The sequence below is a fragment of the Nerophis ophidion genome, linkage group LG06 (genome assembly GCF_033978795.1).
Source record: "Nerophis ophidion isolate RoL-2023_Sa linkage group LG06, RoL_Noph_v1.0, whole genome shotgun sequence".
Classification (NCBI taxonomy): domain Eukaryota; kingdom Metazoa; phylum Chordata; class Actinopteri; order Syngnathiformes; family Syngnathidae; genus Nerophis; species Nerophis ophidion.
In genome coordinates this window covers 55,168,629-55,184,300 of record NC_084616.1, presented here as the reverse complement: position 1 = coordinate 55,184,300, position 15,672 = coordinate 55,168,629, and the positions used below count along the sequence as shown (strand labels likewise).

General features: G+C 38.1%; 2 protein-coding genes across 7 annotated transcripts in view; one reads left to right on the top strand and one right to left on the bottom strand.

Annotated features, from left to right (window-relative positions):
• Positions 1 to 165: 165 nt before the first annotated feature.
• tegt (testis enhanced gene transcript (BAX inhibitor 1)) lies at positions 166 to 13,909 on the top strand. 2 transcript variants are annotated; one of them, XM_061904317.1, is made up of 10 exons: positions 179 to 402; positions 5,328 to 5,404; positions 5,480 to 5,588; positions 7,281 to 7,401; positions 8,463 to 8,511; positions 9,273 to 9,370; positions 12,521 to 12,600; positions 12,744 to 12,844; positions 12,910 to 12,985; positions 13,130 to 13,909. In XM_061904317.1, exons 2-10 carry the CDS (start codon positions 5,349 to 5,351, stop codon positions 13,151 to 13,153), a joined length of 714 nt encoding a protein of 237 aa, XP_061760301.1. In that variant the 5' UTR covers positions 179 to 402; positions 5,328 to 5,348; the 3' UTR covers positions 13,154 to 13,909. The 2 variants fall into 2 exon arrangements, with proteins under 2 accessions (XP_061760302.1, XP_061760301.1); XM_061904318.1 differs by lacking the exon at positions 5,328 to 5,404 and having other exon boundaries at positions 166 to 402.
• Positions 13,910 to 14,455: 546 nt separating this feature from the next.
• nckap5l (NCK-associated protein 5-like) overlaps positions 14,456 to 15,672 on the bottom strand; it is an 85,530-nt gene continuing 84,313 nt past the window's right edge. For all 5 annotated transcript variants that reach the window (XM_061904307.1, XM_061904306.1, XM_061904310.1 and 2 more), the window contains one exon: positions 14,456 to 15,561. In XM_061904307.1, coding sequence (XP_061760291.1) covers positions 15,301 to 15,561 — 261 coding nt within the window. In that variant the 3' untranslated portion in view covers positions 14,456 to 15,300. The remainder of the gene's footprint in view (positions 15,562 to 15,672) is intronic.

Genomic DNA, 15,672 nt, shown 5'->3' with positions numbered 1-15,672 from the left:
TAAAGGTTGAATCCTTGTTTTTGTTGTTTTCAGTAGGCGGACAGCGGGCGTGTACTCTTGCTACCAGTGATGGTGGTGCAGTGTAAGGTGTCGGCCATTTTAGGTACTCGGTGACAAACTGCGAAGCACTTTTCAATTTAGCTTGTGATATTATTACAGATCCGCATTTATTCTTACGCGTTACCCTAAACCAAAGTCGCCGTCGTGTGATTCTCATTTGACGTTGGACATTTCTATCATTTATTGTGCCATCCTCTAGCCGGAAATAGGTCTGCAATTTTCTGGGCGTTTCCATGGTGACGTCAGCAGGCCCTATGTGACACGTCCAGTTTAGCTCCCACGAATCAACCCGAGACAGAAAGTAGAACGGCACACAAAACGACCCATCGGAGCGCAGAACAGGTGAACGGAACTTACATTACTCGAGAAAACATCGGACTGTTGGATTTTGGGTGTAATTTCCATGTGTTTTGGTTAATTGTCGAGATACTGCATTGTGGCCACAGACCAGCTCGCTTAGCAGTCTGCTGTTATGATAGCGAATTTGGCTAGCACCTTTAGCTATTAATAACACTCAGCAGCCGACAAACAAGCTGTTGCGCAGTGTATGTTTTTCACATTTAAAAATACTTATTTGTGTTAATAATACGTAAATATCCTATATTTGACGGTCATTTCATCGTAAAACCAACTGTCCTGTGTCTATTCGTTTCTTGATTTGTGCTAGTTTAGATACTTAGCACACAGTTGTACGACACAAAGCCAAACACACATTTATGTCTTCTGTAACAGACCAAATATCATTTTCTAGCTTTTGTAATAACAATGTTGGTGAGAAGATGACTTAATCGGTAATCATGCAAAGCGAAAACGATAAATGATAGTACAAACCCCGTTTCCTTATGGTTTGGGAAATTGTGTTAGATGTAAATATATAAACAGAATACAATGATTTGCAAATCCTTTTCAACCCATATTCAGTTGAATATGCTACAAAGACAACATATTCGATGTTCAAACTGATAAAAAAAATTGTTGCAAATAATTATTAACTTTAGAATTTGATGCCAGCAACACGTGACAAAGAAGTTGGGAAAGCTGGCAATAAATACTGATAAAGTTGAGGAATGCTCATCAAACACTTATTTGGAACATCCCACAGGTGTAGAGGCTACTTGGGAACAGGTGGGTGCCATAATTGGGTATAAAAACAGCTTCCATGAAATGTTAAGTAATTCACAAACAAGGATGGGGCGAGGGTCACCAATTTGTAAGCAAATTGTCAAGCAGTTTTACAACAACATTTCTCAACGAGCTACTGCCAGGAATGTAGGGATTTTACCATCTACGGTCCGTAAAATCATCAAAAGGTTCAGAGAATCTGGAGAAATCGCTGCACGTAAGCGTTGATATTATAGACCTTTGATCCCCCAGGCGGTACTGCATCAAAAACCGACATCAGTGTGTAAAGGATATCACCACATGGGCTCAGGAACACTTCATTAAACCACTGTCAGTAACTACAGTTGGTCGCTACATCTGTAAGTGCAAGTTGAAACTACTATGCAAAGCGAAAGCCATTTATCAACAACATTTAGGAACGCCGCCGGCTTCGCTGGGCCCGAACTCATCTAATATGGACTGATGCAAAGTGAAAAAGTGTTCCGTGGTCTGACGAGTCCACGTTTCAAATTATTTTTGGAAACTGTGCACGTGATGTCCATCCGGATTGTTATAGTCGCAAAGTTCAAAAGCTAGCATCTGTGATGGTATGGGGGTGTATTAATGCCCAAGGCATGGGTAACTTACACATCTGTGAAGGCATCATTAATTAAGGTTTTGGAACAACATATGTTGTCATCCAAGCAACGTTATCATGTACGACCCTGCTTATTTCAGCAAAACAATGCCAAGCCACGTGTTGGAACTGCGTGGCTTCATAGTTAAAGTGTGGGTACTTTCCTGGCCCGCCTGCAGTCCAGACCTGTCTCCCATCGAAAATGTGTGGCGAATTATGAAGCGTAAAATACGACAGCGCAGACTCCGGACTGTTGAACGACTGAAGCTCGACATAAAATAAGAATGGTAAAGAATTCCACTTTCAAAGCTTCAACAATTAGTTTCCTCAGTTCCCAAACGTTTATTGAGTGTTGTTAAAAGAAAAGGTGATGTAACGCAGTGGTGTACATGCCCTTTCCCAATTACTTTGGCACGTGTTGCAGCCATGAAATTCTAAGTTAATTTTAATTTGCAAAAAAAACGTTTGAGTTTGAACATTAAATATCTTGTCTTTGTCGTGCATTCAATTGGATATGGATTGAAAAGGATTTGCAAATCATTGTATTTCATTTATATTTACATCTAACGCAATTTCTCAACTCATATGGAAACAGGGTTTGTATTATATTTGCAGAATACGTCCGTGTTTCACAAGAGCGATACTTGGTACGAAGAACTTAGACCAGGGGTCTGTAACCTTTACTTTCAAAGGTTACATTTTACTGCCTCTTTTACTGAAGACAAATTGAGTAAAGCTGCAAAACTTAACAGCATATACGCTTTTAAAAGTTTTCATCGTTTTGATTTTACAGGAAACCAATCTGTCTATGTAGAATTTAAACCATTTATCCATCCTATTCATGGTTCGCTTACCCAAGGGTAGAGTTGGGTAGAGTAGCCAGAAATTGTACTCAAGTAAGAATACTGTTACTTTAGAGATGTATTACTCAAGTAAAAGTAAGGAATAGTCACCCAAATATTTACTTCAGTAAAAGTAAAAAGTATGTTGTGAAAAAACTACTCAAGCACTGAGTAACTGATGAGTAACCTGTTCATTTAATGACGACGACAACAAGTAATGCACAAAAACATAAAAATAGCAATGAACAAATTCAGAGCAGGAATATCTCTTAAGCAACTAAAACAATAATATATATTAAATAATATAATATATTTGGTTTTACACTGTATTGAAAAAATATTTACAAATGAATTTGACCTTTGCAACCTCATTATACTACTGGCTAAGTTTTATAGTCATAAATGTAAGTTTCTCAATTACTGACCTGTTTTTTGTGCCTTTAAAAAAGATTTAGAACTCTACATTAAAACACTACCTCTAACAACCAAAAAGCTGTGAAAACGATGATGCTGTGCTCCTAGGTGTGTAACGGTACACAAAAATTTCGGTTCGGTACGTACCTCGGTTTAGAGGTCAGGGTTCGGTTCATTTTCGGTACAGTAAGAAAACAACAAAATATAAATTTTTTGGTGATATATTTACCAAATTTGTAAACAATGGCTTTATCCTTTTAACATTGGGAACACTGTAATAATTCTGCCCACGTTAATCCACATTAAACTGCCTCAAGTTGTTGCTTTGATCAAATAAAATAAAAAAACCTTTCTTCTACATATAAAAAGTGCAACATTAAACAGTTTCCATTGAAACTGTTTAATGTCAACTCATCATGCTTGATTTATTACAGCATTTGGGAAGCCTGTAGTTGACTTTTATCATGTAAATGTTGTATTTTTTTCAACGTGTGATAGCAGGGACCCTACTATTCAAAACTAGGCTGCTACATTACTAATGAATAATGTAACTGTAGCTAAAAAAATAGTACAATTGCAATAGGAGAGACTATTCATCTCTAAACACAATGGAGTTCAATGAAATAACAGACAGACAGGGCTTTGTTGCCCCTAAAACACGCACACTCACACACGCGCACACATACGCACACACCAAAATGAGCTAACGTTACGCTAAAAGCTAATTAGCCCTCAGCTCAAGCCTATACTGTGAGCTAGCTGAGCTGCAGTTTAAGTTTCTAGAAGGTCAACGGGCTCATAGTGATGTTAGTAATAGTTGTGACAGGGAAGTGTTCAGTATAATTTGGGTAGAGTGCGCTGCTCCCCTGCTCGACGCTAAAGCATTGACTACATCGCACTGAAGTCTGAATAAGCACTGCTGATTGGCTGTTACATCGCTCTGAACACACACTGCTGATTGGCTTTGTATGTAACCAATCAGATGGTTGTGTGGGCGGGACAATACTTGCTGCGAGACAGAGCCACAGAGGCAGAAAGCAGAGCAGCTTGTGAAGACTTCTGCTTTTAAACTCGTTCGGTACACCCGCGTGCCGAACCGAAACCCCCGTACCGAAACGGTTCAATACAAATACACGTACCGTTACACCTCTATGTGTTTCAAATTTAAGTTATTTACTGAGATTGAGTGAGCATATGGCTTTGCACTTTGTTTATTTTATATATATATTTTTTTGCATTCTATTTTAGTTACTTTTAATTTATAACCCCCTGTTGCTGTTTTGTACGGTTTTTATACTGTTTTGTACTGTTTTTGTACTTTGATTATTATTCTTAACTGTTGGTAAATGTTGAAATTTATAAATAAAGGTTTATAGAAAAAAAAAATGCCGTTAATCATGTGACCGCCTGGCTCTGTTTGATTGGCGAAACAGAGTCAAACGTCACCAGTGACTGCATTTTATTGGTGAAACGGAGTCAAATGTCACAAGTGACTGCATTTGGTTGGTGAAACGGAGTCAAATGTCACCAGTGACTGCATTTGATTGGTGAAACGCAGGCTTGCGATAGATCCTACTTTGGAGGTCTGTCTGACAAAACAAACAAAGCGTTCATTAACAGATCGATAAAAATCAGTAGCGAGTAACGAGCTGAATGTAGATAAATGGAGCGGAGTAAAAGTAGCGTTTCTTCTCTATAAATATACTCAAGTAAAAGTATGTTGCATTAAAGCTACTTTTAGAAGTACAATTTATCCCAAAAGTGACTCAAGTAGATGTAACAGAATAAATGTAGCGCGTTACTACCCACCTCTGCCCAAGGGGTTGTGCACTCCAGAAGCTGAACTGAACACTTTCATTTGCCTCCCTTACACCTCATGTCTCAGCCTGTGCACATTCACAGCCTCACAAACACTTAGAAATTATACAACTCTTTTTAAAAATTCTATTTTTTCTCACGTTGGGATTTAAACATCTGAGGGAGCCACAACAAGGAGGCAGAAGAGCCGCATGTGGCAGACCCCTGGTTTGGATCAAATTATAAAAATACTTTGTCTTCATAAAGTCTAGTAATAGCAGAGTGTCTACATGGGTTATGTGTTACTGCTGTACTCAAGTCACTTTCAAAGGTTCGACACAAAGTAAATAACCGGTGATAAAGTGAAGTTTGTGAGAGTAAACATTGTCATTGTTGCAAAAGAAAGGCTTGTTACTTTTTAAGGCTGGTCTTCATCGTGAGCAATAATGAAACCTTGAAAAATTCCCCTTTCTCAGACCTCAGCTTCCTGTTCCATCATGAATGTGTTTGATCGCAACATCAACTTTGACGCTCTCTTCAAGTTCTCCCAAATGTACGTAATGTGAAGGATTATAAACCTGCTCCTAATCTGCATCAACATCCCTTATCAATGCTTTTTGTCTTGCAGATCTCATTCCACCCAGGTGCACTTGAAGAATGTCTACTCCAGCTTGGCTGTGTGTATGCTTCTGGCTGCAGCTGGCTCCTATGTCCATGTGGTCACCCGTCTCTTCCAGGTAATAAAAATACATTTGGCCTGGATTTCTCTGCATAATCTAATTTAACTTGCTTTATAGTCTTAAAGATGTAGTAGGTATGTGACAATTGACCGCTGACCTACTTATCTCCATTAAATCTCTGGCTAGTGCCTGCTCAAATCAAGGTGGTTTGCAATGTGCGTCATTATTTTCTGGGGGGTGTTATTTTTGGACTAATTGAAGAATACAGAGGTTATTGACGTAGTTCACATTTCGTAGAAGTGCCTCGACTTTGAAATTCCTGAGTCTGATTTCTGGAATAGCCATTAATCAACACACAATTATACAATTGTATACCTCAAGATCATACAACATTATACACTTAAGATAAGTTTGCAATACTTTACTTATAATTTAAGAAGTTTGTATACTGTTATTGTATATCTATGCAAACCTGAAATATTAAATCAATCTGAGCATTAAAACATGTTTTATGTGCTACTTAAAACTGTCCATGCGCACCAACATTAAAATCTACAAAAATTGTGTAAAATTTTATCCAGAAAAACTCCATTATGGTCAGTAATGGTGGTAATCTTTGTGCACCTCACGATTCGATTAAAAATCCACTATTGATCCATCTTTAATTCATGTATATTAATGCAGTTTTACTATTCTTTTTGTTTCACCAAATAAGCGTTTTTATCACAACTTTTTAAAACAGTGCTTATGTAATAAGAAATAAATAAATTAATTCCCACATTTATTCAAGTAATGGAAATGTGTATAAAACTGGAGCATAAGTGCCCTAAAATAAAGGAGCTGGTCGGATCTCTCGGGCAGGTAGCTCGCTGCGGTCAGCCAAAATTTAGAACTGTCTGCATTACATTATTAACAAAAAATAAATCTACTATCGATTAATGACGTTTACGAATCAATTTTTTAATCGTCCATTTGCAAATTGTGATGCATCTAAAACTCATATTAATGGACAATTATTCACTCAAAATGGTGTTTTATGATGTTTTTTAAACCATTCACAAAATGTATTTAAAACGGTATGCTTGTATGCTCTTGCCCCGTAATTAATTAAATAAAATTATAATAAATATTCTTTTCATTTTAAGTGATTTTATTTGTGTTACTGAACTAAATAAATTAACCATTTGCTTTTTATTTCATGCATTTATAACAAATAATAAGGGAGCTATGATGTTTTGAAGTTCATTTTCCAAAATATAGGTTACACATTTTTCTATTGTCTTATTGGATAAATCAACACAAAAAGCGATTGATTTTTTTAACTTCAAAAATTCGTAACTTTCTTAATATTTGGCTTATCGCTATGGTTCTTGAAAGTACCATCGGAAAGTTTTTTCCAAGCTCTTTAAATGCTATCAAATGTTTTAAGATATATTGCATTAGAAATTTGTTGTCACACACCTAAAATGTGTTGATGTATCCACAAAAATTACATATAAAACTTGATTTAAAGGTCAAAGGTTTGTATATGCGCTGTGGTTGACTGGTGACAGATCCAGGGTGTAGTCAACCCTTTTCCCCGCGTTACCCGGAACACGCTGAGGTTGAATTGTGAAGCGGAAATGGTAGAAAAGGAATGGATGGAGTAAAATGTCTGTTCACGATTGGACGAAGGCACGATGAATGTTTGAATAGCAGAGTAATGTGTGTTCGGTCCTCCTCTCACCTTGACTGTGTTGTGGTCATCAGGGAGGAATGCTGTCTGCTCTGGGATCTCTGGGAATGATGATCTGGCTCGCCATGACACCACACAACCCACAGACGGAGAAGAAGAGGCTGGCTATCCTCGCTGGATTCGCCTTCCTTACTGGTACCCTGACTCATAACATTTTTATTTTGTCAGAATTAACTAATGTGTTAAAACACATTACTCCAACATCAGCAAATGCGTCTGGGGCAATAAGTATAACTATAGTTTCAAAGATGCCAGTTCAAAGTATTAGAGTGAATTTTCCAACAACCCACGATTCGATTCCGATACTTGGGGTATTAGAGTGAATTTTCCAACAACCCACGATTCGATTCCGATACTTGGGGTGACTATTCGATTTAGAATTGATTCTTGATTCAACATTCTCGATTTATAAACATATTTTCAAAGCAGATTACAAAAGCACCTTTTGGCTGCTGGCATATGACATACACGCAAAGCAAATAAGCAGAGATTAACTTAAAAAGCGCCTTTAAAAATTGATTACTTAAAAAAAAATATATATATAATTTTAAAAATTATGAATCTATTCAGAATCGTGATTTGGATGTGAATCAATCTTTCTTGCCATCTTTAACAGGTACCTGGGATTTGGTATGGCTCTTCAACAGTACTAATTTCCTGTACTTTTGTTTGTGTTTATGTGGTCGGTCATGAGTAACGATGTGAATCCTCCAACAACTCACGATTTGACTCAATTACGAACTTGGGGTAATTTGATTTAGAAGCAATTCTTGATTAAAACTGATTCCCGCAAAACTATTGTTTGGCAAAAATCATATAATTAAAGCTTCGTTATATAAAGCTAGATTACAGCTACAAAAGGCCTTCTTGGCTGCTGACGTACAACATAAGCACAGAGAGTAAGTGCGGTGATGGCCTAAAAACATATTTTTAAAAATTGAATTGAAAATTATTGATCAATTCAGAATCTGAATAAATAAGAATTGTGAATCAGTGTTTTTTTTTTTTATACCCCGAGTGCAGAATCACTCAAAATCTCTGTATTGTCTCTGAAAACACATTTCGTGGAGTAATTAATCAAAATGATTCCTCAGCGACTCTGATATATCTGAATAAAATGTTTATTAATTGACAGACCTGTTTATTTTACGACTCACTTGCCTTAACTAATTTGAACTTCTCCCTTCTCCCTCCAGGTGTTGGACTTGGGCCCACCATGGACTTTGTCATCGCAGTCAATCCAAGGTATGCCAACATTTCTGTAATATTTAACTTGTGCAGCTAACAATCTTCGGGCATAAAGAGCATTGGCAACGATTTGTCCTCACATTTCCTCTCCACATCTCACATAATTTTGTGTTCACTATCATTCTCTGGAAGTTTGCCAGTGAAAACTGATTTTTGGATCTTATATGGTGCAAAAGTGATGACATTGAGCGGCATCATCATTATTTAGCCTTCATATCAAACATATGTTCATGCCGTGTCATTAAATGTGCCCAAGATTAATATTTATAGTCTGATTTTCATAAATGCCTATTTTATTGTTAGTTCTTTAATACTAAGGGTTTTCAAAGTGTCATGGTGAATGAATGTAATGCAGTTATGTAGTACAGTTGGGCCCTCTTAAACATTTTGTGAAGTCTTAATTTTTACCGTAGGAACTAAAAAAATAAAACAAATATCCCATTACCCTGACATAAGTTAGTTTAGCAGATTTGAAAAAATATACTTTTCCACTTTTGTCAAGTTGCCTACAGTGACGTTTTTTGTTGCCTCCGTAACATTTAGCAAACCTGTTTTACACAACTTTACCCTTCTAATATAATTTAAACGTGCTTTTACATCTATTAGTTCAAATATTTGATTGGGAGCAGTTTATGGCTTTCTCAAGTATTCTTGTGACTTTTTTTCAACCTATCATGGATGTTTTTTGTAAGGATTTTTGTGTGTCTTCTGTACGGATAAACAAACATATGTTTCATCTTCTTTTCTGTCTTTTGCAGCATAATTTTGACTGCATTCTTGGGAACCTCAGTTATTTTCATTTGCTTCACTCTCAGCGCCCTCTATGCCAAACGCAGGAGCTACCTGTTCCTCGGAGGTAAAGTAACTTCCAGACACTAAAAGCACTACATATACTGTATTTATGTATGTGAGGCTTCCTTGCATCTGCATGCATACATTGTATGGACAGAGTATTCGGACAACATTATTTACACATTCTGGGAGAAAAAGGTTCACTCAAAATGATTACACTTGTTTATGTGGAAACTAAAAAGTCTAAAGGTATTAAACAGAGTAAGAAAAATATGTCCTTTTTTCTTAACTTTTTAGGTCAAAAACAGACATACGGGGGGCATCATACTATTCTGCTGTCACGGACAAAAAATTAGCCTTCTTCAAATCTTTGAACAGTGTCTTCAATGCATCTCTAGCAAGTATTGTAACTTAAAAGTGTCTGAGGGTTGTCTTTAAGTGTTGTCATACTTGTCATTTGGTTGTAATTTTTTACCTCATCTACAATGCCCCGCCTGCATTCTGTCATGGTTTCAGAATCTGCAGAGAAAAAATGCAAAGGAAAGCTGCTGTTGCTCTCTTTATATGGGCACTGTTTGTACAGTTGTGATCAAAATTATTCAACCCCCACACAATTTTGGTGTTTAAGCCAGTTGGACATTTATTCCTTTTTTTGTTTATAGTCATATCAAATAAAGATGCATTAAATAGACAAAAGCGAACTTGAATTACAACATTATATTTTGTAACATACCAAACAGTGTCATTTCTCTTAATATCTCATTGACAATATTATTCAACCCCTTGAAGATCATATCTCTTAAGAACAGAATTTGAATAAGGTATTTTCAATCAGGTGTTGAAAACACCTGTAGATGTGATTAGAACCATAACGAGCAACAATTAAACTGATTGAAAAAGACTGTGACGCTCAGCTTCTTGTAGATGGTCAATGGTACATTTGCAACATGGTGAAGTCCAGGGAGTGGTCAAAGAAGTCAAGAGAGGAGGTAATTTCTCTTCATAAGAAAGGATATGGATTTAAGAAAATAGCAAAGACATTACACATTCCAAGAGACAGTTGGGAGCATAATTCGCAAGTTTAAATCTAAAGGCACAGTGGAAACACTACCTGGGCGTGGTAGAAAGATGATGCTGTGTGCATCTGCTGTCCGGTATTTGAAGCGTACAGTGGTGAAAAACCCCCAGGTAACAGCTGAGGAACTACAACAGGACATTGCAGAGGGGGGTACGCAGGTTTCGTCCCAGACAATAAGCGCGCACTACAAGATGAAGGCCTCCATGCCAGAACTCCCAGTTGCACCCCACTTCTGACTACCAGGCACAAGGAAAATCGACTCCAGTATGCCAAAAATCATCTGGACAAACCCCAAAGGTTTTGGGAAACTGTTCAATGGAGTGATGAGACAAAACTGGAACTCTTTGGGCCTATGAATCAACGTTATGTCTGGAGGAGAAAAAATAAAGCTTACAAAGAGAAGAACACCTTTCCTACTGTTAAGCATGGTGGGGGGTCAATCATGCTCTGGGGCTGTTTCTCTGCCTCAGGTACCGGGAATCTCCAGCGCGTTCAAGGCATTATGAATTGTATTTTCTACCAGGATATATTAGCTGCAAATGTCATGAAGTCAGTGACGAAGGTGAGGCTTGGGAGATGTTGGACCTTCCAACAGGACAACGATCCCAATCATACCTCCAAATCAACATCAGAGTGGTTGCAGAAGAAGGGCTGGAAGACTCTGGAGTTACCTTCACAGTCGCCAGACCTAAATCCTATAGAAAACCTGTGGTGGGACTTGAATAAGGCAGTTGCAGCACGCAAGCCCAAGAATATGAATGAACTGGAGGCCTTTGCCCAAGAGGAATGGGTTAAAATACCTGTAGATCGTTGCAAGAAGCTTGTGTCCGGTTATGTATCACGTTTGAAGGATGTAATTACTGCCAAAGGGTGTTCTACTAAGTACTAAAGATGCATGTAACTAGGGGGTTGAATCATTTTGTCAATGAGATACTAAGAAAAATGTCCTTTTTTGGTATTTTGTAAAATACAGTGTTACAATTTAAGTTGCATTTGTCTATTTGACACATCTTTATTTGATATGACTATAAACAAAATACGAAATAAATGTCCAACTTGCTAAAACACCAAAATTGTGTGGGGGTTGAATAATTTGATCACAACTGTACGCACCGTCGTGGTACAGCTGCTGGAGGAAGATGCAATCAAATTGCACTTTTGCTGCGAAGTCTCTAAACATTGTAGCTGTAGTAGTGCAACACTATTATAACATACGAAACATCCTCTTTGGCGTTTTGTTTTTTTTCGTTAACCCATGCAGGAATAAACTACATTGTGGGTGGACTGTTGCTAGGCTACGCATAGTGTTGTACTGATTGTTTATACCGGTGGTTCTTAACCTTTTTGGAGGTACGCCGAACCCCACCAGTTTCATTTACACATTCACCGAATTCTACTTTAGTGAAAAATTAAATGTAGTTTTTTTTTAATTCAAGACAAAGTTGTATGTTTTTGGTAACACTTTAGTATGGGGAACATATTCTAAGTAACAAAGACTAGAGTTATTGGGTTAGGATCAGGGTTAGGGTTCTAATAAGGCCATGCCGAATAATGTATTAATAGGTACTTGATAATGACTAGTTAAGAGCCAATATGTTACTAATTTGCATGTTAATAAGAAACTAATTAATGGTGAATATGTTCCCCATACTAAAGTTTTTTTTTTACTGGTGCACAAAATGAACCGTGCATGAACCTTGTTCAAACAACAAAACCGACTGCATAAACTCACAACCAATCACACACCTGCAAAATCAGTCAGCTGTTGCCGTATCCGTAATACGCCGATAGTGAGAAGTTTGTATTTATGGGATGAGTCGGGTGTGTTTTGACCTCCGCCGAACCCCTGAGGCCGACTCACCGAAACCATTGGGTTCGATCGAACCCGGGTTAAGAACCACTGGTCTATACCATAGTAGATATTTTCACTGAAAAATAGGGTTTTCAGTTGCATCAATTAGCCTCCCTGCAGGGGGTTTGTCCGTTTATAATTTCAGATGAACAAATTAGTTCCTGGCTTCACTTCTGCTGGATCAATGGATTACCAAAATGTGCTTTGAAACACGCTTTTGTCCTTATAGTGTATTATTCCCCTCATGGTCTAAGTGACATTTGCTCAATGTTGGTTGTTGTCAGGCATGTTGATGTCAGGCCTGTCCATCCTCTTCCTGATGTCACTCATGAACATGTTCTTTGGATCTGTGATGCTCCTGAAGGTAAGTGCAGCATTGTCTCGACAATGCGACAAAGTGTAATTTTCCTGAAGGAACTCTCCTGACGGAATAAATAAAGTACTATCTAAATCTAAATGTTCGGCACACTGCCGAGTTAAAGCTGACGTGAATCTTTCCCCCCACAGGCTCACATGTACTTGGGCCTGCTCATCATGTGTGGATTCGTCCTGTTTGACACTCAGCTCATCATCGAGAAGGCAGAGAATGGAGACAAGGACTACGTCTGGTGAGGACGTTAGCCCGTGTCCTCATGATAGGACACAAACTAACTACATTTGTGGCCTGGTGCAGGCACTGTGTGGACTTGTTCCTCGACTTCATCACCATCTTCAGGAAACTGATGGTCATCCTTGCCATGAACGACAAGGTACTTTGGCAGTTGTCACATGTTTGCCGATGCTTGTTATCGCACAGAGTAAACATTGTCCCGCTATGTCATTCATCAAACATCTAAGGAATTTGTTAACACCAAACTGCCAGAGTTGACTTTCATTTTCTCTCATCTTTCCAGGATAAGAAGAAGGAAAAGAAGTAGACGATTGTTGGCTGACAAAGCAAGCCAACCTGTCAAAGACGACACAATTTGCAACACACGATGCTTTTGTCTTTGTTTCTTTAACTAACTCCTGTGGTCTTATTTGATTTAAAATAATTTCATCTTTTTCACCTTCCAAGGGTTTTGAATGTGTGTCCATGTATATTCATGTTAGTCCTGTGAGGTTGCTGTGAGCAGGGAATAGACTTAATGCTGCAGTGAACATGCTTGGCCTGTAGGGGGGAGCGTTGTGTCGTCAAACCTCCCCTCGTGGAGCGTTGTGTGAAGATTTCCATCATTCTTATTTTTTAGTGCCATGACTTTGATAGGCTCCTTTTAGCGAGTCATGTAAGCTTCTGACCGTGAAAATCGTTTAAGTTGAAGTCAAATAATTACATGCACCGATTTGCTTAATTTTTGATTTATGTGTGTCACAATAACAGTGACACCAGATTCCTTCACAAATAAGTAATGTTTAAAATGACCTCAACCAGGACACAGCAAAGTTTAAAATATTTTCTTTTACATCGCTTAAGGGGTGAGTTAACGTTATCTTTTCAACTCTGACAAATGATAAACGGGAAAGCTTTTCTTTCCCTACTGTAAATTCCAAAAAAAATCTGTTAGTTTGCCAAATTAGGTGATGCTATCCTAACATTTTTGAGTGTATACTGTGAAGAATTTTATTTTGTTGATGTAAAATGTAAACTAATAATTTGATACATTTGCTCAAATAAATGTTGAATGCAAAAATTATTTTAAGATTGTTCATAGTCATGCTAGTTTTTCTTACTTTGAGTCTTAAGTTATGTTGACAGCAGTTATGTTAATACAAGTCAAATCATTTGGAGAGAAAAAGCAAGTCCAATCAAACTACCCTGTAGAGCAGAGCCATTCCACTAGCAGCCCAGAATTGACACTGTAACTGACCTCACTTTTTTGTAGCAAATTCCTAAAAACAGTTGAGTTCTCCTGTTGTGCAAGGAACTTAGACCACTGTAAACAGATTGGCAGATTCTTGCATTGACATTTTAAACTTGCTGGCAAACAGAACATTGTGGTCCAAATTTGTGATCTTCATAACTGATGTGTTGTTCAAGGCACCATGTTAAGTCCTTTCCCTTTTGACAGTTACAATGTTCTTTCTAATGGGGTTTAGAAACGTTTCTAAATCGCATTAGATGCGGTCTGTAGTCATGTGATCAACTTCTTTGGTTACACTAGGTGTTTCTCAAGGTTCCATTTTAAGTCCCCTATGGCTTGTTCAGGTTAAAACATTTTTGCTCACATTTTTGAAGCAGATTGTTGAGTTTCTATGCTAAACTAAAGGTTGCTGTAGTCAAATGGCAGCAGCATGTAAGAGCACAAGGAAAAACAATAGTGAAGCAAATACAACTGGTGCAGATCAAACGAAAACCTTTTTAATTATAAAGTTGAAAAACGGCAGTACATACAGAGGATCTACCATCTAGGCGACGAACAGCAACACATGTGGAAATGAACATCTAAGCGAGGTCATGTCCATTTTCAAAGAAAGGACAAAAAGATGAGAATGATATACATTTGAAATAAATAATACAAATACATATTCATTGAATAGTGTAGCCATTTCTCTTTCTATGTTATTGCTGGTATATATTACCTTTTTAAATGCATTAGGTTTTCAACAGACATTTTTCTGACAACCTTCCATGGTCGCAAAACAATATCAACATGATTGACAAAATCATTTGTACACAAAAAATGTGACCGTTTTTAACAATTTAAAAAATGAACATTCTCTTGTTTACTTTTTTGAACTGCCACATTAAATAAAAAAAAAAAGGAAAAGAATGTGAACATAAAGGAACCAGGATGGGAGAACAGACATGTTGCTCACTATCTAGCAGGATGACATTTGTGCTATTGTTAGCTTGGCCATGCGTTTGGAGTCCTGTACATGAGTCCACCTTGCACAGAGGTCAACGACCATCATTTGGTGGTTTTGGTTTCACTTTTTCGGGAAATCCTGAGAAGTCACATTGATCCTTTTTGCTGCAAAGCAGCTATCAAGGCGGAGTCATCACCTCCTTGTAAGGTTCCTTTCCTGCCAGATGACTACATGTTGCTGGATCAGGATGAGAGTGGACTTCTCCAGTCTGTTTGCATCATCCTTGGCTGCCGCACGATGACAGACTGTCGTACAAAGAGTCACTGAGGGACTCGGGCGTTTCCAGAACCTGCGGGCGGCTCGGGGACAGCGCCTCCTCAGGCCGCTCCCTGAGCAGCTCCAGCCCGGCCTCTCGGCTCATCTCTGGAACGCTGGGCGTGCGAGTCTTCCCCCTGCGAGACATTCCAGACTGGACCGGGACGGGCAAGCTGCCTGGGTCCACCACACGGCTGGAGGACGAAGCGCTGGCCTTCAAGCTCTGATAGGAGGCGGACCAAGAAGAATTTTAGGTCATGTGCTCTTATGTAACAGACAGCAAGAGGGTTTGAGAAATGTGTGAATTATTAAAATCCTGCTGATGAATTATTTA

Bases quoted from the DNA above. Each gene is read 5' to 3' on its own strand.
- tegt (XM_061904317.1), top strand. From the start codon at position 5,349: ATGAATGTGTTTGATCGCAACATCAACTTTGACGCTCTCTTCAAGTTC. The intron at 5,405-5,479 runs GTACGTAATGTG...TTTGTCTTGCAG, and splicing joins CTCTTCAAGTTCTCCCAAAT to ATCTCATTCCACCCAGGTGC. The intron at 8,512-9,272 runs GTATGCCAACAT...TGTCTTTTGCAG, and splicing joins GTCATCGCAGTCAATCCAAG to CATAATTTTGACTGCATTCT.